At 41.9% G+C, this 21,869-nt stretch overlaps 1 protein-coding gene across 5 annotated transcripts in view; it reads left to right on the top strand.

Annotated features, from left to right (window-relative positions):
• PRKAG2 (protein kinase AMP-activated non-catalytic subunit gamma 2) overlaps positions 1-21,869 on the top strand; it is a 345,959-nt gene that overhangs the window by 310,205 nt on the left and 13,885 nt on the right. For all 5 annotated transcript variants that reach the window (XM_060248011.1, XM_060248010.1, XM_060248009.1 and 2 more), the window contains 4 exons: positions 3,577-3,686; positions 11,844-11,925; positions 13,915-13,973; positions 21,524-21,569. In XM_060248011.1, coding sequence (XP_060103994.1) covers positions 3,577-3,686; positions 11,844-11,925; positions 13,915-13,973; positions 21,524-21,569 — 297 coding nt within the window. The remainder of the gene's footprint in view (positions 1-3,576; positions 3,687-11,843; positions 11,926-13,914; positions 13,974-21,523; positions 21,570-21,869) is intronic.

The raw sequence follows: 21,869 nt of genomic DNA, 5'->3' as shown, positions 1-21,869 counted from the left end.
ACATAAAATGAGCATAAACCAACCTTTTGCAACCTAAAAAGATATCCAGTAAACACAGTAACAGACCAAATGATAGCTTTAAAGGATGAAACACATCAGTTAAAAAGCTTGACTAAAAAAAAATTGTTTTGGCCTGGCATACAAAAGACGGTGAAGCAGGCATCAGGTGAACTTCAAGGAGGAGGAGATTCCAAATATGAGATGCATCACTGAAGAAGCTCTGTCTCTGGTTGCCGTCTGTCTCTCCTTTAGTTGGCAGAGAATGCAAAGTGTGAGAAGAGAATCTAAACCGGTGGGCTGGTCAGTACAGGAAAAGACAGTATTCAAGTACCCTGGTCTCAGTCCTTTTTATGGGCCTCAGAGGTAACCAGCACTTTGACTTGTGCCTGGGAACGTATGGACTCCCAGTGCAGATCTTTCAGAACACTGGTGAGCATGCCAGGCTTGCCAGCCCCCAGGTCCCAGCAGGGGATCCCCTGGTTTTATAGGCTCCTTCCTGCCATCAGCCAGCTGGCCATGGGGATGCTCTGCCCCAACAGCCCAATGTGCCTTTCCACCCTGGAAGGCTTAGAAAAAGCTTGGAAGCTTAGAGAACATAGAAGGTGTGTGTGCCTTTGAATATCAATAGGAGCAAGGCTGAATGTGGGTGGGATAAGTGGCTGTTCCCAGAGAGTCTGTGAAGCTGTGAGAAAGAAAGAGACCCCCAGTCCCTCCATTTGTTTTACATTGTTTTCAGAAGTTTGCATACTAAAGAGCAAACTAGAATTTTCTGTTTCCTCTGTTAGTCTGAAGAAGCTGGTAGAAATACAATAGATGGTTACATTCAGCAACTTCCATGAATAAATTGCCTCAGTGAGATCACAAAAGTGTGTGCTTGCAAATTATTTATTTTGATTGCTTTGTGAGTGTGCGTTCACTTTCATTTAGTGGAAGTGTAGCCAGCCGTTGGGGGTTGAAGAAATGAAGACTGTATTCAAGGGGACTGCACTGCTATATTTTTATTTATTTGTTTTAGAGAATGGGAAAGTCTCCTGGCTCCACCCCCAAAGTCCCCAGGATTTTTCTGCGTTGGACCTGGCAACCCTAAGTCCCAGCAATAGCCTGGCCACTGTTATTTTGGACCAACTGTAGTTTCTGGACACTTTTCAAAAGCCAGCCCCGCATCTAGTGTGAATCTTTGAGGCAGGTCTGCATAAGAGGGATGGTGAAAGTGCCTTTCTGAACCCTCTTCAAAAATCCTCTCGCAACAGAAATCTCAGTTGATACCCACATGAGTAGTTTTGTACTGCTCTGCTTGTTTTGAAAGGTAATACAGAGAGCCAGTGGACCAACTTTCTGCTTTTTTCAAAATGTTTTGTTGTAAGATTTCCTTTAAGGGTCTTTGGTATGGCCTTGTTCTTTTTCATAAATAAAACAGAAGTCCACTGGTACCTTAAAGACAGCATGTATTCCAGCATGAGCTTTAGTGAGTCAGAGCTTATTGCTTCCAAGGCTTCTCACTGATATGCCTGCATCCATGCCAGAAGCCATTGTGAATGCTTCAGCCTGGTTCTCCTTATTTTATTAAGGAAAAGCAGTTTGTGTGTGAAGACCTGAGGTGTCAGAGTTTGAGACTTCTAGATATGTAAACGGCGCTGGTTATCCTTTACTTGAAGTGCTTCTTCAGAGACTAGCATGTGTTTCAGATTTCAAGCTCAAATTCTGGTTAATCATTTAGTTACTAGAAGATAACTAGCAAATGCCCAGTCAGTTTACTTTAGGTGCCCGTTTGTATGTGTCCCATATGTCTCTATGAAGAGTGTAGTTTACATTATGGAGAGAGCTCTCTTTTTTGAGCAAAATTCAGTGTTTGGTGCCCGGAAAAATTCTAGAGGAGAGTTTCAACCTGACTTTTGGGATTAAGCTCACACTAGGAGGAAGAGGAGGAAATAACCTGGCTTCCATTTTGAAGCCCAGGGCTTTTTTATTATTATTATTTGGAGCAGGAATGGACAGGGACACAGTGGCCTAACAGAGGGTGTGGCCTAATATGCAAATGAGTTCCTGATAGGCTTTTCCAACAACAAAAAATCCCGGTGTGAAACAATGGAGGCATCTGGGAGCTTCCTGCTGTGTGTTTTCTTTAAAAAAAAAAAGCCCTGCTGAAGCTCTTTTCTACATAGTTGGCTAGAAGGAAGGTGAGAGGCTTTCAGGCCAAGAAATCTTTCGGACAAACTTCAGACATGCTCTGCTTCTGAGCAGCTCACTTTCCTGGCCACTGTTAGTATTGTGGAAAGCACAGTAGCTCAGTGTTTGCCATGGGGGCGAGGGAGAGCTGAAGACAGAAAACCTACTTTTTGCAAAAAAGCAAGTGTGTTATTTGGGCACGAAGCAGTAAGACTAACAGCGTGTTTAGATATTAAGTTGAACTTTAATGTTGAGAACATTTAATTATTCTGTGGTGTGTTACCATACACATTCGGCTGTGGACAACATTACTCATATTTAAAGCAAATACATGTCATAAAGTATGCCTGTATCTATGATATACACAGGAACTGTCAGCAGTGGATTATGTGGGGTTATGGTCTTTCATACTGCTCATTTTGAGGGAGTAAAACCTTGCCTTAATCATTTCACTCATTCCTAAAGAGAGAGTATTTCATAGGAGGCTTTTTTTTTTTTTTTTGTGCTCTCAAAAATTTCCTTGTGGGCAAGCCCCTATTTTTCTGGGCATTCACATCTCTGTGCTAGAATATAAAAGATCTACTAGGGCACTTTTGTCTTCTGGCAGAGTTCCAGTGGCATCCTTTCTTTAAAATTCACACAGAATTGAAAACATTTTGATGCATTTGAATCTTTACTCCAGTGGGAGGCAGGTTAACCTTAAGGAACTGAAAACCTCAAATATTGGATACTTCTGTAGTCCTTTTGAGTGGTGACTGGGTAAAACATAATGAGTCTTTCAGCTTCTTAATCTCACCCCGCTACCAGATTTACTAATACCATTATTTCCCTTCAAAGAAATGAGTGTGCCCAGAAAACATCAATGTCTAAAGGAAATGCATACATTGGATAGTTTCTTACTGGGGACTGAAGTAATTCTGCAAAGGGACTTGCACTATAAATAAAGGCAAGTCATTCATCTCACATAGTGGTCTGATTTTTGTTTACTTCTGCAATGTATGTTTTAAATTCACTTTCTTGGAGACCATTTGGGGTGACTGCTTTTCTAGGGGTCAATAAGCAAAATACTTCCTGAGTAAATTAATATTGTAGCCGAATTTGCATTTCACTAAGGGAAGCACAGATGATACGTTTCTTATTTTAGGGCTGGCTTCATGTTCCAGGTTCCATGTTAGTCTCTCTTTTTATTTTGTAATAAAGATATAGTTTTGACTCTTTTTCAAATAGAACCTCAGCGCTCAATTACAAAGGAAAGATGGACTTTATTCTGTAAAATTCTGCTGGAGAATTTCAAAGAAGCGTATATGTTGGTGACTCTGTTTGGGGTTCTTTACAGTGGAGTAGTCTCCAGATGGTTTGAAAAGAGTGTGTGTGTGTACAATGTTTCATTTAATCTCTATCTTTTTCCAGCTGTTGGCGAATCAGAAAGTGACATTTACATGCGGTTCATGAGGTCACATAAGTGTTATGACATTGTTCCAACAAGCTCAAAGCTTGTCGTCTTTGACACTACATTGCAGGTGAGTTCCTTTCAGAATGCCCTTTGCAGTTTTAGAGCCATCCTAAGCAGGTCTACTCAGAACCCCAGTTGGGTCTATTCAGTGGGACTTACTCCCAGGACAGTATTCTTAGGATTCCAATCACTTGGTATATTCCAGGCATAATAATTAAATTAAAGCTTCGGTAAGGTGACCTTGTTTTTGGAACCCGTACATAAAGGGCATGTGTGCATATTCTTAAATTGTAGTAGCATCAAAGAATTAGAAAATATATAGATGTTTTGAAGTTGTAGAAAAGAGCAATATTTCTCTTTGAATCAATATTTGAGTTCAGTACTAATGGCCTACTGAACCTCATTTCCTTTCAAACGGAAAAGACTTAGTCTGAAAATACTTATATGGTTGCAGTAACATAACTGTCACATGTAAAATATTCTGAAATGTCGAATGGAATGCAACTCGGTCCATGAACTATATACCTGTGAATATCTTGGCAAAATCACTTGCCTCCCAGTATTTATTAGACCATAATATATATACTACTCAGATAACTGCTTGCTTCCTGCAGCCAAAACAAATGAAGAATCTTGTGGCACCATAAATGCTAGTTTACTTATTGTGGCATAAACATGTGGGCTATGACTTACAGCCGCTTATGCCACAATAAATGTGTTAGTCCTTAGGGTACTTCAGGACGTCAGTTATTGTACATATTTATGTCATCACAGTTAAGCATGCATTTAAAAACTGTTAGTTGATGCAGACATCACCTCTTTCTTATGGCAACCTGCAAAGCTGGGAAGTAATATTAGCTTGCCAAAATCTAACGTAGAGACTAAGAAATGAAACGTCTTAGTTATTTGCTCCTACATGTAGCTGTATGAAGTTAATCACATCAGGACAGTACTGAAATTTTGTTCCTAGAGAGCACCCCAGTCTTCTCTCAGAGGCCAAATCAAACATGATACTAGGAATTAACTTGTTTAAATTACCAGGAGAGCAGTGCAATGATTCAGATCATGACAACAGCACAAGCATGGGTTTAAATCTTCACACACCAGGTACAATGCCATTTCCCCATTTCAAATGGCCTGGGGGAATTGCTGTTTGCCACAGTGCCCAGTGGGGCAAATAGTGGCATTTAAGCTCCGTTTTAGGTCAGAAAAACAGCATGAGAGGGAAAGGCTTAACTTCCCCTCCACCATAGGTTCTTGCATACCTGAGAATTGCATTTGAAAAATGCTGAGTGTTTCATACATGGAATTCCCAGCTGTATTTCTTTTGGTTGGACACCTTACACACATACTTTTGCACATATCCACACACAGGTGAATTCATTATTCTTGTCCCAGATGTAATACAGAATACCAGGACACTATTAAAAGAGGAAGCAAGCTTAAAAGAGGACCCCCCCCCCTTGGAGGGGTTTCCTGGGGGGGGGGGAACCCTACAACAGCCTGATAGTTGTGTTCTTTTTGTAGTCAGTATGGGTTGGGGGGAGAGGCACACAGCTGACTTTGTTAAAGGTCACATTTGATTTATTACTAATTAAAATATTCCTATCTCATTTATTTATTTACACAATTTGTATGCTTATTTTTTGCCTTTCATTGACTAACAACTTAAAGCATACATAAGAAAACCACATTTTAAAAACCATTAAAGTCAGCTCCCTAAATATCCATCCAAGGACTCTCAAAGTTATGATCTTTATAAAAAGGATTGCATCATTAACTTTTAAGAATACTAAAAGGAAATTAAAACCCTCAAAATCAAACCACCTGCAGCATTTGCGAAGGCGTCAAAATAATTTCTCAACTCTGGGATTTTGTTCTATTCTGTCCTCTTGAGCCAAATGCATCATGAAACAGTGTCTTTACTTGTTTGAATGTGGGAGCTCAGTGCACATCCTGATGCAGAAAGGTCCAAGGAATGAGCACCACCTTGTATTCTTATTTACCACCATCCCAGATGGTAGTTAGACCCTGCTCTGGCCCAGCTGCCACCCAGTTCTCAATCAGCTGTCCCCGCTCTACACAAGAGGGAAGAGGGAGATAGTGACCAGCTTTTCACCCCCTTTTTCTTGCTACTTTGGTATGTTCTCTTGAGTTTTCTCCCTGAAAAAGAAAGTCAATATATAAATGTAACAAACCAGTCAAGAAGGGCAGATCGATGCTGTTACCATAGAATCATAGAGTTGGAAGGGACTTCCAGGGTCATCTAGTCCAAATTCCTGCACAATGCAGGAAACCTACAAATACCTACCCTAAATTCACAGGATCTTCATCGCTGTCAGATGGCCATCTAGCCTCTGTTTAAAAACCTCCAATGAAGGAGAGCCCACCACCTCCCGAGGAAGCCTGTTCCACTGAGGAGTCGCTCTAATGGTCAGGAAGTTCTTCCTAATGTTGAGCTGGAAACTCTTTTGATTTAATTTCAATCCATTGGTTCTGGTCCTACCTTCTGGGGCCACAGAAAACAATTCCACACCATCCTCTATATGACAGCCCTTCAAGTACTTGATGGTGATCATATCACCTCTCAGCCACCTCCTCTCCAGGCTAAACATGCCCAGCTCATTCAACCTTTCCTCACAGGACTTGGTCTCCAGACCCCTCACCATCTCCATCGCCCTCTTCTAGACCCATTCCAGCTTGTTTACCTCAAACTGTTTAGGTATTCTGCCCCTCCCCCAGTTCAGAAAATTGCATTTGGATTCTGACTTAAAGACAAAATTCTTTCCTGTCCAAGAACTACTTGGGGAACTGTAGGAAGCTGCATTGTTTAAGGCAGGGGTGGGGAACCTTTTTTTCTGCCAAGGGCCATCTCTCTCGGCTTGACTTCGCGAACGAAGATTTAAGAAGGGTGCAGTAGTCCACGTCTGCTGCAGGCTCGCTGGTGGCTGACAAGACCAATGCGGGACAGGCAGATCTGGCCACAGTGGCTGCAGGGAAAAGTCTGATTTGGGGTTGGTGCTGTAGCAGTGCGATTCTTCCTCAATCTCCTTTTGTCCTCAAGACCAGCTATGCGTGCGTTCTCAAAGGAAGAGACAGCCTGCTGGATGGTGTGCCTCCATGCTTTGCGATCTGAGGCTAGGTCAGACCACTGGTGATGGTTGATGCGACAGGTGCCAAGGGATTTCTTCAAGGAGTCCTTGTACCTCTTCTTTGGTGCCCCTCTATTTCGATGGCCAGTGGAAAGTTCGCCATACAGGGCAATCTTGGGAAGGCGTTGGTTTTCCATCCTAGAAATATGCCATGCCCAGCGCAGCTGCGTCTTCAACAGCAGTGCCTCGATGCTTGTAACCTCCGCCCTCTTGAGGACTTCAGTGTTGGTCACAAAGTCACTCCAGTGGATGTTGAGGATGGTGCCAAGGGCCATATGGGTATTTATAACACCATTTGCAGGCCATAAAAAATTATCAACGTTAAAAACAGTGCTCCACCAAGGGAGAATGATTCAGGCCAGCAAAATTAATGCAAATAATTGTTTTTCTATTTGAAATCACATGGGGAGAGCCTAATCTGGCTGGCACACACACACACACACACCCAGCCCGCCGCCCTAGGCGAATGCCTAGGTCCAGAGCTTTTTTGTACAAAAAGCCCAGCAGGGACTCAGTGGCATATTAAGAACATAAGAGAAGCCATGTTGGATCAGGCCAATGGCCCATCCAGTCCAACACTCTGTGTCACACAGTGGCAAAAAATTTTATATATACACACACACTGTGGCTAATAGCCACTGATGGACCTGTGCTCCATATTTTTATCTAAACCCCTCTTGAAGGTGGCCATACTTGTGGCCGCCACCACCTCCTGTGGCAGTGAATTCCACATGTTAATCACCCTTTGGGTGAAGAAGTACTTCCTTTTATCCGTTTTAACCTGTCTGCTCAGCAATTTCATCGAATGCCCACGAGTTCCTGTATTGTGAGAAAGGGAGAAAAGTACTTCTTTCTCTACTTTCTCCATACCATGCATTATCTTGTAAACCGCTATCATGTCACCCCGCAGTCGACGTTTCTCCAAGCTAAAGAGTCCCAAACATTTCAACCTTTCTTCATAGGGAAAGTGCTCCAGCCCTTTAATCATTCTAGTTGCCCTTTTCTGGACTTTCTCCAATGCTATAATATCCTTTTTGAGGTGCAGTGACCAGAACTGCACTCAGTACTCCAAATGAGACCGCACCATCGATTTATACAGGGGCATTATGATACTGGCTGATTTGTTTTCAATTCCCTTCCTAATAATTCCCAGCATGGCATTGGCCTTTTTTATTGCAAACGCACACTGTCTTGACATTTTCAGTGAGTTATCTACCACGACCCCAAGATCTCTCTCTTGGTCAGTCTCTGCCAGTTCACACCCCCATCAACTTGTATTTGTAGCTGGGATTCTTGGCCCCAATGTGCATTACTTTGCACTTGGCCACATTGAACCGCATCTGCCACGTTGACGCCCACTCACCCAGCCTCAACAGATCCCTTTGGAGTTCCTCACAATCCTCTCTGGTTCTCACCACATCCCCTGATATTAGCATATTAAGTCACAGACTCATTAGCATATTAGGCCACACCATCTGGGATTATCAAGTGCAAACTGAACTGTGACAGTAACTTTTCCAGACCCTGCAGCAATTCCGGCCGGCCAGCCAGGCCCCAGTGAGGCTGTCGTACAGTACATCTGGGGCCTGTGATCCCTGCCTGGCCCTGGAGAGGCTGCACGGCTAGGCCTAATGATCCTCACTGGCCAGCCAGGCCCCAGAGAGGCTGCCGCATGACTTGGTTCAACCCACCAATCCCCAAGGGCCACACCAAGTGACCTTGAGGGCCGCATACGGCCCTCGGGAAAGAGGTTCCCCACCCCTGGTTTAAGGACATTGACTTCATCCTTTATTAATCTTAGAAAAGTAACAGAGCAAGAAAGACGTTGGTGGTCTGTGGGTGGCAGTTGAGTCACACAATCTAGTTATTTACTGTAATCAACAATGTCAGTCATAAATGTAAGTGTAAAAAAAAAAAGACAGGATATTTGCACCTGAAACTCTTGCAACATACTTTCAGTTTGGTTGTAATTTGTGGACTTCTGGGCAATATATGATCCTCACCAACATTTTAGTGTGATTATAAGACTGGGCCTTAGTATAAAATAGAACAAATCAGACCTACATGGATTGTAAATGAAGTGCAGAATACTTAAATTATGTGCTTTAGGAATAGAAATGTGTTAATCTGAACCTACCTGGCCCCACTGATGGACCTCCTGAGGGCACCTGGGTTGTTGTTGTTTTTGCCACTGTGTGACATAGAGTGTTGGACTGAATGGGCCATTGGCCTGATCCAACATGGCTTCTCTTATGTTCTTCTGTGACACAGAGTGTTGGACTGAATGGGCCATTGGCCTGATCCAACATGGCTTCTCTTATTTTCTTAACTAGTCTGGAAGAATCTGGATACAGACAACCACCTGACCCTAAGCTGTAGTTTTGTTTAAGAAGTACTCTTGGTGATTTGGAGCTCATTACAGGTGTGACAGATCAGTAAAACTATGAGGGGTATCAGAAGGTGTAAGCTCTGTCTTTCTTGCATGTGGTCCCAGTCTGAATCAGGGCTCTATGTGGCTGTTTTTATTTTAAAAACACTGGGAAGATCAGATTATGGTTCTCTCAATTCTCATCTAGTTAGATTGCCTGGGCTGAACTGAAAACCCTACATACAGAAATGGTGGCTAATTAAGATCAGTGTTCATTTCTATATGGATTAGTAAAGGCAAATATGGAATTTTGCATTAATAGCTTACACATGATAGATCAAAACTGAGCTGCTGTAATAAATGTTTTAAGAAATGGGCATTATTTGTAATGCACTGGAATAATAAATTCAATTATAAAGTACAGTGTTACTTTTTTCCAAGGGTGGAAGTCTAGCAGGAGCTCCTTAGCATATTAGGCTACACACTCCTGATGTAGCCAATCCTCCAATAGCTGACAAGGCTCTTTTTTGTAAGCTCTTGGAGGATTGGCTACATGAGAAGGGTGTGGCCTAATATGCAAAGGAGCTCCTGCTAGAATTCCACCCCTGCTTTTTTCACTCTTATAACTGGAAGGGCTGATGGGCAGTCAGCTTCTTGGTAGTGAATGGGCAGTAATCTAGTGGTCGATGTTCTGAAGTTCAGGGAGTGTAAACATCTTTGTTATTATGTAAAATGTTTAAGTCATCCTTGGTTGTTTGATAAAACAGCTGTTGGATGGGGATTGTTGGGCCATACATAAATGATTTTTTTACATGAAAGAGGTTACATAATTTTATATGGCATGTGCCGATTTGTCATAATGTGATACTTTTATGTATTGCAGTTTAATAGAAGATGTAGTTTTAAAATGTGTTGGGGGTATACGTGAATAGAAATGTAATTTTAAGATGCTTAGACCAAATATGGCTGAACAATCATTAAAAGAGGGTTTTGAGGGAGTGAGGAAAACTGTGCTGGCACTCTGTGGAAATGTTCCGTCTTCAATATATGGCTTCAGTGTGCTGAAACAGACACCTAATAAGACGCTTAGAGTACAGAAGATCACAGATACCTAAAGCTGTATCTTCAGAGAGGTGACTCTTATTATCTTTTGCTCTATCAGCAATCTTTCCTGACCATTAAGAGTAATTTAGTGTATGTTGCTTGGAACAACAATGTCTCTGCAAGAGTAATCCCAGTCCTGCAGAGACTTGTCCAGCAGTTTCTATTTACATGTCATATGCTGACTATAATTAACAGTGCTGCTGACTGGGTCGAGTCATATAGTGATCTAAAGCTTTATGCTAAGTCTGAGTCCCTTCACAGCACTTGTCAGAGAGATCTGTGTTTGAAATGTACATTTTTTTTAAAGACCATTCTGGGATTCTCTTGTCTATTAAATATGCAGTCTTTGTAATTGTTTAGCACAAAGCATTCTCTCAAGACAAAAACTATATAATTGGGGGGGGGGGAATTACTAGGATGATGTAAAACTTCCCACATTCACAAATTCTCTGTTATTTTTTTCCTGCATATTCCTTCCATGAGCACAGAATGCACTACTTAAAACAGCTGCATAACTATTGAATGAATGATAAAAAAAATCTCTCGTTATTGGGTTACAGCAGAACTAGCTGATCTTGTTGACAAAAGTAATTGGATTACGCTGGAACCTTAATAGAAAAGAAATCATTCATTTTTATATCCTTAAAGAAAAGTGGACGCTGACAAAGAAGAGCCAAAAACTGAATTGCTGTTCCTTTCCTGTTCACTCCTGCATGTGTAAAACCAGACAGACAGAATACATAGAGAATGGTTGCCCTGTGATTTCAGTGTATCCATTTTTGAGCTTCAGGCTCTTTATTATCTGTATCTGTCTGTGCATTAACAAATAGTCTATGCTACAGTATTGGGCTGGGACTCTCAGATGAGTAGCAGAGCTCCACCTGCTGGCTTGTGATTCTCTTGTATATTATGGAGCTGCCCCTCTTCTGCTTTTTGGAAGGACTAGTTGCTAGTGTGCCGTGCCCCCTGTCTCTCTTTGCGCACAAGCTGAGAGATGCAGCAGAATGGTGAAGCAGCATCAACCAGCATGGGAGAGGATTTCATTTGGCAGCTTTGGAAGCTTTGGCTCCTCTTCTCTCTGCCGCATGCCTATGATGCCCCACAACTTGTTGTGTACTCGCAGCTCAGCAGGTCCCGTGATTCTGCTTGGAATTGAAAGTGACTCCCAGATCTGGATGGGTAGCCGTGTTAGTCTGTCTGTGGCGGAAGGAGAGAGCAAGAGTCCAGGAGCACCTTAAAGGCTTAACAAAATTGGTGGCAGGGTTTGAGCATTCATGAGTCACTGCTCACTTCATCAGATCTGGAAAGCTGGAAGTCCTCTCATCTATAACTATCTATAACTTAGTAACTATGACTGAACACTCAATCCTGTTTAGTATTTTTTTAAAGGATCTCTGGGTAGAGGAGTCTTCACATCTCCATTTTATCCTGAGAACAACTCTTTTAGGCTGACAGATAGTGACAAGTCAGTGGTCACCTAGTTTTTGACTAAGCAGGAATTCGAACATAGTGTTCCCAGTTCTAGTTAGACTCCAATCACTACATGGACTTCTTGACCTCCCCTTTTAAAGTAGTAATGGTTTTTTCCCCTCTTTTTCAGGTAAAGAAGGCTTTCTTTGCCCTGGTGGCAAATGGTGTTCGAGCGGCTCCACTGTGGGAGAGTAAAAAACAAAGTTTTGTAGGTAGGGTAACGTTTATCCATACAGCACTTTGAGAAGAGATGATAGATTATCACAGGGTAGTTTTGTAAGAATCTCTATATATGCTGTGTAATATGATGTCATAGTAGTTTTGCTTCTTCCGTCCCTTCAGATCTTTTGTTTTTACTCTTTAACAGTAAGTCTAGATCAGAACTGATAGTACATAGGGACCTTAACATAGTATGGTGGGTTGTGTGGCTGTGTTTGGTTTCTGTTACTGAGACTTGAAGGAGTTAGGATGCTTAACAGAGGGACCAGCTTCGCCTTTTTTAGGAGTCAACCCTGTGAAGAGGTGAAATATACAGTACAGTACAGTATTGAACAACAATACCTCGGATCCCTAGGAACTACTTTTCCTAAAAAAACGAAATAAGCGGTATCCATTGCAAGCCCATAGGTTTATTTTTGAAGTCTGACTTGGCTGCTTTCAGACTCCTTTCTAGTTCCAGCTTCCATGATAAATATGCAAAATCTAATCTTTCTGTATCCTGTCTTTCTCAGCAAGAAGCAAGAAGCTGCCAGTTCTCACTCCATTTAAGGGCTTGACTGTGTCCAATTATCTTTAACCCTTCAGCCTTCCAGGCTTCAGCATCTTGAGACATACTTCTGATTAAAGAGCTCCCTTGTTATACATACCAGCAGCCTAACAATAAAATCCGTGCCCTGGGCTTGCTGCTTTCATGATATTACATCACGTAGAAAAAGATACCAACATGATGCATTGAACTAAGAGCCTCTCTTGCATCTTAAGCCAGGCCTTTGGCAATCTCAGGTGCCAAGTTACCATGGCACCTAGAAATTTCATTGTAGTTTCTGTTTATTGTGGACAAATGCAACCCTTGTCTCTCTCATCTTATCTGCCACGACTCCAGACAATTCTTAATGACTCTAGCTGAATGTAATATGATGGGGGCTCTGGTGGCTTTAGAAACTGTCCTAGTCTGATTGGCGGAGGTGGAGTGATATTTATTACATGAAAAGGCATAATGTAACATTGGTGTGGAAGCTGGAGGTCTCCACACTTAAATTGCTGCGGTCAAAACTGAGTTAGCTTTTTTTGCAGTGATACCAGCCAAGATTAGCACTAATTTTTTTTTATACGCTTGCGACATCTTTTCATACCAATAAAATTGCAGGGAACTATGAAAAGATTTGTGGAAGCAAGAAAGATTATTAAAGGTAGAAGCAAAAAGGTTATTAAAATACAGAAATCTGAAGACTAAAATGAACCTGGCTCCTAGATCCAAAGGGAGTTTTTCCAGAGACTCACTTAAGGATGTTTAAGCTGTAATGGCAAATTGTGGTTTGCAGCATTGTGAATCAGCTTTCTAAAACACAGGTCTTGCTTTCCTGTACCTTTTCTCTTTATGTGGAGCAAAATGCTTAGTTACTTGTGCTTCTGCAACAGTACTATAGTTTGCTATTAAATACAAAGTTGCAAACTTATATATGGTTGAAATGGACAGCCATGTTGGTCTGAAGCAGTAGAACAAAGTAGGAGTCAGTTACATTCTGAATAAAACTTTGTTGGTCTTAAAGGTGCAACTTGATTCCTACTTTATATATGGTTTGTACTATAGCAGGAAACCAGCATTAACCACTGTTTGTTTGCTGTACCGCCCACTTTTCTCATTTAGACTCAAGATGGTTTATAATTGTGGTTTGTAGGGGAAGCACATGTCATAGGTTACCAATTCAGCTGTATTGCTTTGAAAGCAGAAGTAACTAATTATCTTGTGTGTGATGGTAGCAAAGAGCCGGGTTCAGGGAACCTGAAGTTCTTCAAGGCTCATTCACATAACAGCAAACCACGATCTGACCCGTGACTAAAACTGTAAATGAGAAGCCATAGCTCTGAAGTTGTTCACAGAAATTAACAAAAATGGGGCTCGACACTGCATCCACATATGGCTATAAAAGAGACTTAATTTCAGAATGCTTTTTCTAACAGTTTACTTTGTTTTATTACAGGAATGTTAACTATTACAGATTTCATTAATATACTGCATAGATACTATAAGTCTCCAATGGTAAGTATCACCTCCTAATTGTCAGAGAAACAGCGTGCCTGAAAATGCTATAAATGACCTTCAAGCTTATTTAAAAGTGGAGATTGAATGGATGCTGAAATACTGTCTTTTGAGAGGATGGTTCTGCTTATGAGATATTGGATTGGTGTGTTCTACATCAAGCTTCCCAGTTTCTCTGTAGAACAGTTCACATGCTTTATTCTGTGTTCTTGATCTACTGCTTGTGCTACTCTTCCACCTTAGGGGTAGGAAGTAGAGGGAACCATGATTTTTCATGGTTTCTGCAGATGATCTTCATTGCTGAGATTGTTGTAGTGCTGTTAAGCTGTGGCTGATTTTTTTCTGGATAGTTGTTTCATTCATGAGATGTAATGATATGGCAGCTGCCATATGTACAGTTGTATACTTTATGTGGACAATATGCACAATGGAAAAGGAGCTGATAAGACAAAATAATGGATAAGTACTGGATTTGGACTGAAAATACCTAAGTTCAAATACTAGCTAAAATACGAAGATAACTGGTGGCCTAGGGTCAAATCACCCGTTTCCAGTTCAATTACATTACAGATGGCTGTAATGATAAATGAATCAACTTCCAACCTTTCTGGAGTAAGGGGAGGATACAAATAATAACTACATTAATATGATAGTGGAATTCAATACCTGTGCTGATGCATAGTATTTATATCCTGCAAACCCAGCCAAAGTATCTGAAAAAAACAGTTCCCAGTGTTTGAATGTGATGGTTATTCCAGTGTCTTCGCCCTTAGTTATACATATCAGTAGATTATCCTGCTTGCTTATAAATCCAGTTTTCCCTTCGGCGTTACATCTATTACTAATCCACCACTGAGCCACATTAAGTCATAAAGGACCTTTTGCTTCTTTTTAACAGAAGGATAAACTTCCTGTGTTCCTTTTCTACTAAAATATTCAGTGGAAAAATTGGAATGAACGTTTGGTGCTTAATCTGATTATTCTACAGTTTTCCTTGGGTGTTCCTTTTCAAGATTGTCACACAGACAAGATAGAGCAAACTGTTTAAAGAAAATGTGGCGGGTGGGAGGATCTCAGATAGCACACAGAAGACAGGGAGAGCTAATGTGCTCAATTACAGTGCCTCTTGTCCCCATTTTATGTACATAACCCAAACGATACAGGATTGGAAGCCACAAGGTATTCAGGGAGATGGAAACTTAGGTGCTGAATCACAAGAAGCCAAGAAGGCAGGTGGTTTCAAAGATAGGATAATGGAAGAGGAAAGAGAATACACAGTGGCTTGGGAAGCAAGAACCTGAGGAAAAACTGGGTGCTGGAAAAGGAGGGGCCAAGGGTGGGCCAACTGTTAAATCTTTTTAAATAAATTCACACTACTGTGTGAGTATTGGTTATAAATATTCATGTAGAACTTTCATATGCAGCTGAAGAAGTGAAGCCTTACATACAAAAGCTTATGTTAGATCAAACTTGGCTAGCCTTAAATGCCTCTTGATTTCTGTTTTACTTGACCTTCTGTTTTATAAAATACTTTGGGAGCTTTGCTAGCTGAAAAGCAAGTGATCTGTAGAATTGAAAACTTATTACTTTTTGTTGGGGAGTTCAGTATATGGAAGTATGCAATGATGTTGGATCCAAACACAGGTTGCCAAGCTTTTCACATTCTCATTTTCCTCACTTTTAAATTCCTATTTGTTCTTTTTTTCTGTTCCTCATGTGTTTTGCTGCCTCTTGTCATCAGTTTGATATTACGTCAGTTTATGTTCCACATATCTTCCTGCAGACTTAAACTTGCAGGGTTTTATGCTGGAAATGAACCAATGTAATATCAAGTTGACCTCCAGAGGGAGTAAAACACGTGCAGAACAAGTGGAAAAACCTGTTGAGGTAGCCGTTTTACCCAGTCCTAACTATGTTTGATACAGTGATTCATTGGAACAAGCTAATAAAATAGCTCTTCCTCCAATACAATTTCATATTGGTAGCACATTCAACCCTCTTTACTCCAGTTTCTGTTCAATGCTTGATATTTGGCCCCATCTATCGCTAGAGGATTCTGTACTGGTAGTAATCTTCTCTACTTGATTAGGAGACATATCAGTGTGAGACGACATTCAGAGTAGACAATACTAAACCAGATCAACTAATGATCTGACTTGGTATAAGGTGGCTTCATATATAATATCTATTTATGTACTTGATAGCCCCCCTTTCTCATGGATACACAAAACAGATTGCAAAACACAGAAAACAATCTAGACCTATAGCATAAGGCATCCCATAAACAATGCAGTAGTGATAGGATTACAGAATTAGAAAACAGTGAGAACAAAAAAACTAAGTAAGGCATGACATAAGAGTGCAGAAAATGGATAACAAAGGTAGATAATGCAGCGGAAGCAACATGCAATAAATAGTTCCATGAGCTTTTAAATATTTTTTCATTGAAGTGTCTGTCTGCACTGTTCCATTATACTACACTTTAATCCCCTTTTTAAAAAAATACCCTGCTGAACGTTTCTGTTTTGCGCATTCTGCAAAATGATAGAAGTGTGGGAACTTTCCTGACACTTGGCAGACTGTTCCTGTCCCCTCTTCCATTTCTTGCTTTCCCCTACCCTTGGTTTGCTGTGATGTTCAAACCGAGCAAATTAAGGCTACTCTTCCAGTTGCGAAGAAAGATCCAGGTGGGTAGCCATGTTGATCTGAAGCAATAAAATAAAAGCAGAGTCCAGTGGCACCTTTAAGACCAACGAAGTTTTATTTAAGGCATGAGCTTTTGTGTGCGAGCGGCGTGAAGAAATGTGCTTGCACACGAAAGCTCATACCTTGAATAAAATTCGTTGGTCTTAAAGGTGCCACTGGACTCTACCTTTATTCTTCCAGTGGTGGTTACAGGTTTGGGGTGGGAGGTGGGGAGCATTGTTAATTATAGTTTGGCCAAACTTGAAATCATTCCAAACAGGTCTGAAGAAACCAGGAAACGAAGGAGGGAATGGGCGTCAGAGTGCAATCCATGGCTTGTAGGAGTAGAATGTGGCTTCTGAGTCAGCTGTGTTGCTGGCTTAATGCATTCCTGTTAGATCAATATACTTCTTAACTGCTTTTCACAGAGAGTGATTACAATGTGGAAATCGCTGCCAGATGATGTAGTGACAGCCACCGGCATGAACAGCTTTAAAAGGGGAATTAGGTAGATTCATGGAGAATAGGTCTATCAACGGCTACTAACTGTGATGATTGAGGGGAACCGCTGCACTAAGCCTCTGAATCCCAGGGCCAGGAGACAACATCAGGTGAAGACTTCCACCTCTAGCCCTGTTGTTAGTTCTCCAGAGGAACTGGTTGACCACTGTGTGAGACAGGATGCTGGATTAGATGGACCACTGGTCTGACCCAGCAGGGCTCTCCTTATGTTAATAGAATCTTGTAAATTTTAAGTTTAAATCTGTAATATTTTTTCTTCGAACTCATGGTTTTGGTTTAAAGGTCTGGGGGTAAAAGTTAACAGTCTTTTCTCTGGAGCAGGTTCCTTCTTTCTCAGATTAATTTGTAATTATGGCTTACATTCCCGCGGTGCAGCAGAACTGCGGATAATACAGGAAGGAAAGGGAGGGGGGAATTGCTTCGGAGGTAGGAGGAGAGCCATTCACACTTTCGCTCCTGATTTGCAAGAAGTGATTTGTATGGAGCTGGGGGACCATTGTGGTCTCCAGCTCCTTCAAATAATTAGGGTGTTCCCATTTATATGGCAATAAAATCCCACTGTGTTGATGGCTGCGGGAGATTTATACACATACTGAAAGATTACGAATGTTTTCCAGCTTTGCTTTTGTTGTAAGGGCTCCGTTCCTTTTTTTAGTCCATCATGAGGAGAGTTATATTGTGAATAGAAGCACTTCTGTTTTGCAGTAAAATGTTATAGCGTTCGTGCCCAGGGCTTTGTGTAAAAGGTTAAAAGTTTTTTTTTTTCCCCCATTGCTGCAAACATTCCTGTTACTTCTCAGAGCATTGCTGCCGCATTAGGTTTGGCAAGTCCAAAAATACCAAGAGTGTTGCATGGCTCATGATCATTTTAGAAATATTCTCTCTCCCCCCCCCCCCTTTAAAAATGTGGTTGGATTAAAGGGGCTGCTTCTTCGATCTTTAAAATATTTCTGGCACTTCAACTAGGCAGAAAAAGTGAATCGTGTGCATCTTGCTGCTTGCAGGTGTCAGAATAGCTTCTGTCAATTTTAGACCCAAATCCACGTTAAACGTTTGAGGGCTCTATAAAAGACAGTGTATGAAGTATGTAAAGAGTAGCAACAAAACAGTGAAGTCTTTTTCTCCTTGTGTTAGCCTTCAGTGAGAAGGATGGAAACTTATACCACACCCACCAACCCTGCAATGCCAAGTGTAGTGTGTTTCATGGTACCGACTGCTGTCTGATACTTTTCAAGTTCCTTCCTTCCTTCAGGAGTCCCCTTCTTCTTTGTCCTTCTTTGCTCTATATGCGTGCCATCCTTTCTTCTCCTCCCTGTTTCACCATTCACATCCTTTCCTTCCTCTTCCTTGGTTCCTCCTTTTCTCTCGAGCCCCTGTCATTCGTCTCAATACCATGTCATTTCTCCAGCTGGCTCAGAGATGTGCTAAAGACATAGTAGGATGCAGTGGTGGCAGTGGAGGGGAGGGGATGTTCTAGAGCAGGGTTTTCTTTCCTGTGGCCCGGGTATTTTTACACTTCTCCTTCGTGGCCCACTAAAATTTGGGGGTGGAGCCAGGGGACTTTGGGGGTGGAGCCGGGAGACAGGAATTATGTCATTTTCTGTGGTGTCAAGGAACAAGTGATGTCACTTTTGGGGCACACTGAACCAAAATTCCATCTTTTCCTGTGATGTCACTTCCAGGGCACTCCCCCAAACCTGCCTCCTCTTCAGAAGTAAATTCATTCTCAGAAAAATCTCTCTGAAACTCATGCTGAGCCAAAATGGGGATGGAAAGTGGGTAGTCCTCTCTTTTCACCCCCACACCTGCTTGCACCTATCTGTTTATGTGTTCTTCTCCAGCTTGCAAGCACTCCTAATGCCCATGTTCAATTGCCTGCACCACCTACACATTCCTTCCTCAACCTCACTGGCCAGTGTATGCAGTTGGGAGTGCTGTTGCCATGGCCGTCAGGAATGGCAGCACTATGTACCACCCACACTGGGCCCTGGCAGCTGCTCTACCTCAAAATATGCTGACACATTTAGTAGGCCCTTCCTTCAGCTGCTACTACTGGAAGCCTGCCTCAAGCTATAACCAAGCTTGCTTGATTTCAAGAAAATCTTTTGACAGCTATTTTTCATACTTTTCTTTGGTTGAAACACGGGGAAATTGCTGTGAAAGGTAACAGGGAATTGTACTGCAATGAATGAATTAATTTCAAGTTACATGAAGTTCATACAAGCTTTTCTGCCGTTATCCCAAAAAGGATATCCAAAAGGACATGAGGGACTTGCAGCTTTTTACTGGCTGTGTTTCCCATGCCTTTAAAAGCAACCTGTTGTGCAGATACTTAGCCAGTGAACTACTTTCATCCTTTTAAATATCTACAGGAGGAGTTTAATTTTGGTGTCAGACAGCTGTTAAAAGCAGGACCAGTAAAATGGTGCCAAGTTCATAGTGCCATCTCTTCTAGTGCTGTTGAGATATACCGCAGTAATCTCCAATAATCTCTTTCTGGCCCACACCTCTTATTCTCACTCACTCACACAGAAATCTCATAGAAGGCCACCTGGCTACAACTGGGGGTGCCAACTTTTCATTGGCAGAGCTCCTATGTCTGCAACAACAGTATGATGAACAGAAAAGTTTCATCCAGTAAAAATGGGGGGAAAGAAAGACATGGAAAGAAAGAACATAAACATAAGAAGAGCCATGTTGGATCAGGCCAGTAGACTATCCAGTCCAGAATTCCCTCATACAATGCCCAAAGAGCACCAGAATGTCTACCAGTGGGGCCAGGGCACTAGAAGCCCTCCCACTGTTGCTTCCCCCTCCAGCACCAAGAATACAGACAGAGCATCACTTGCAGAGGGAGAAAGAGAGGGGGGGGGGCGGGCAAAGAAAAAAAAAGCCTTCCTCACCATCAGATGACCCCAGCCAGCAAAAATTCTGCCCAGGGGGTCATTTGGTAAAAAAAAATAGCTCCTGGAATGCTCACGCCCCACACTTCCCAGCTGAAAAAAACACACACACCCTTCTTTGCCGCCCAGGCCTCCCAGGGAAATCTCCCCAAAAGAATATACTGCAAGGCACATGAAAGCTCATACCTTGAAGAACACTTCATGGGTCTAAAGTGCCAGTGGATGCCAGCTTTTCTCTTAAACACTGGGAGCGGGGGAGAAGGAAGGAGAGGCAGCCCAGCTCCTCTCTGCACAACACAGATGGGGCGGGACTAGCTTTGCTGGGGGCGGGGCTAGCTTTGGCTTTTCTTGTGACCCGGTAGTGAGGCTTTTGTGGCCCAGTACCAGGTCATGACCCTGCAAATGGGAAACACTGTTCTAGAGAACCAATGTGGTGTATTGGCTGGGCCGGGATCTGGGTGATCCAGGTTTGATTCCCTACTTCTGTGGAAGTTCACTGGATGACCTCAGAACAATCATGTACTCTCAGCATACCCATTGCACCATCTTGGCTCCCCCAATAACTGTTGAAATATTCAGCCATGCTTATCAGAGGCTGGTGCAGGTAGAACTTCAGCAAGAGCACATCATAGGCTCCTCCTTTCTGCTGAGGATGTCTTTTTGATAGCTGAATAAATAAGCTCTGTGAGCCATATGTAATAATTTTTAGAGGGAACTGATTTTTTTAAACTAAAGCAATCTTCATGAAAAAGCCCACTTAATAACTAACACTGTTCAGCCAAACGTTCTATTTAATCAGTGTGGGATTAAAACAGATTTCATTTTCAAAGCATTATACAGCTCTGACATTTCCTTTTCCACGAATTGGTATTCCCTTTCCAGCATCTTCAGATGTAACATGTTTACAGCACAGCGTAAGTGCTCAGTTCATTTATTGTAATTAGCCATTGGCTGTTGCAAGTCTGTAAAAATCTCAAGAAAAAGCAAAGTAAACTAGAAGTTAATGAACATGCAAAATATCACGTAAAGCAAAAGGGTATAACAAGTGAACGAGTCAAATAATTTCAGTAGTTCTGAGCTGGAGGGTATGGAAAAGCTGTATGTAGAAATGGAGTTTTTTTTGTTAACTTCCAATTTTTTAGGTTTTCCCCAAACTAAACTCAATAGTTCTAAAAAAAATAAATTTTAAAACCTGCTTTGTCAAGTCTGTGGATTGGACCTGGCAGATCTGTTGTGCTAATGGCAGCGCTTTCCTCCACCGTAAGGAGTCTTCCCCTGGCACAAGAAACTGTTGCACCAGAAACCGTAGTTAGTAGGAAAAAGCTGTGGGAACAAACCCTATAAATCCTAAACGTATGCATTTAAAGATGGATCTTACTGGTTTTATCGGAAATGAACAATGCTAAATATGAGAGGTTCAGACATCTCCTTCCATTGCAGGTACAAATCTATGAATTAGAGGAGCACAAGATTGAAACATGGAGGGGTAAGCATGCTTTGTAAATATTTGACAGGAATGCAGTTCGCAGAACCTGCTGTACAGCCCTGAACTGTGGGGTCTTTGCTGTCTTAACCAAAGGGATGCCACGTACACTAGTATATGGGCTAGAGGGTGTCCCGCCTCCTTCAGTTAAACCAAGACATCTTTTTCTAAACCAGGAGCTGCGTCTACCTTAAAGTTGCCAGCTCAGGGTTAGGAAATACTTGGAGATTTTTTTGGGGGGGGGCAGGAACTGAGGAGGGCAGGGCGAAGGGAGGGGAGGGACTTCTGCGGGATATAATGCTA

The sequence above is a fragment of the Heteronotia binoei genome, chromosome 10 (genome assembly GCF_032191835.1).
Source record: "Heteronotia binoei isolate CCM8104 ecotype False Entrance Well chromosome 10, APGP_CSIRO_Hbin_v1, whole genome shotgun sequence".
NCBI lineage: Eukaryota > Metazoa > Chordata > Lepidosauria > Squamata > Gekkonidae > Heteronotia > Heteronotia binoei.
Note: the sequence above shows the minus strand (reverse complement) of the source record. Positions and strands in the feature narration are given on the sequence as shown.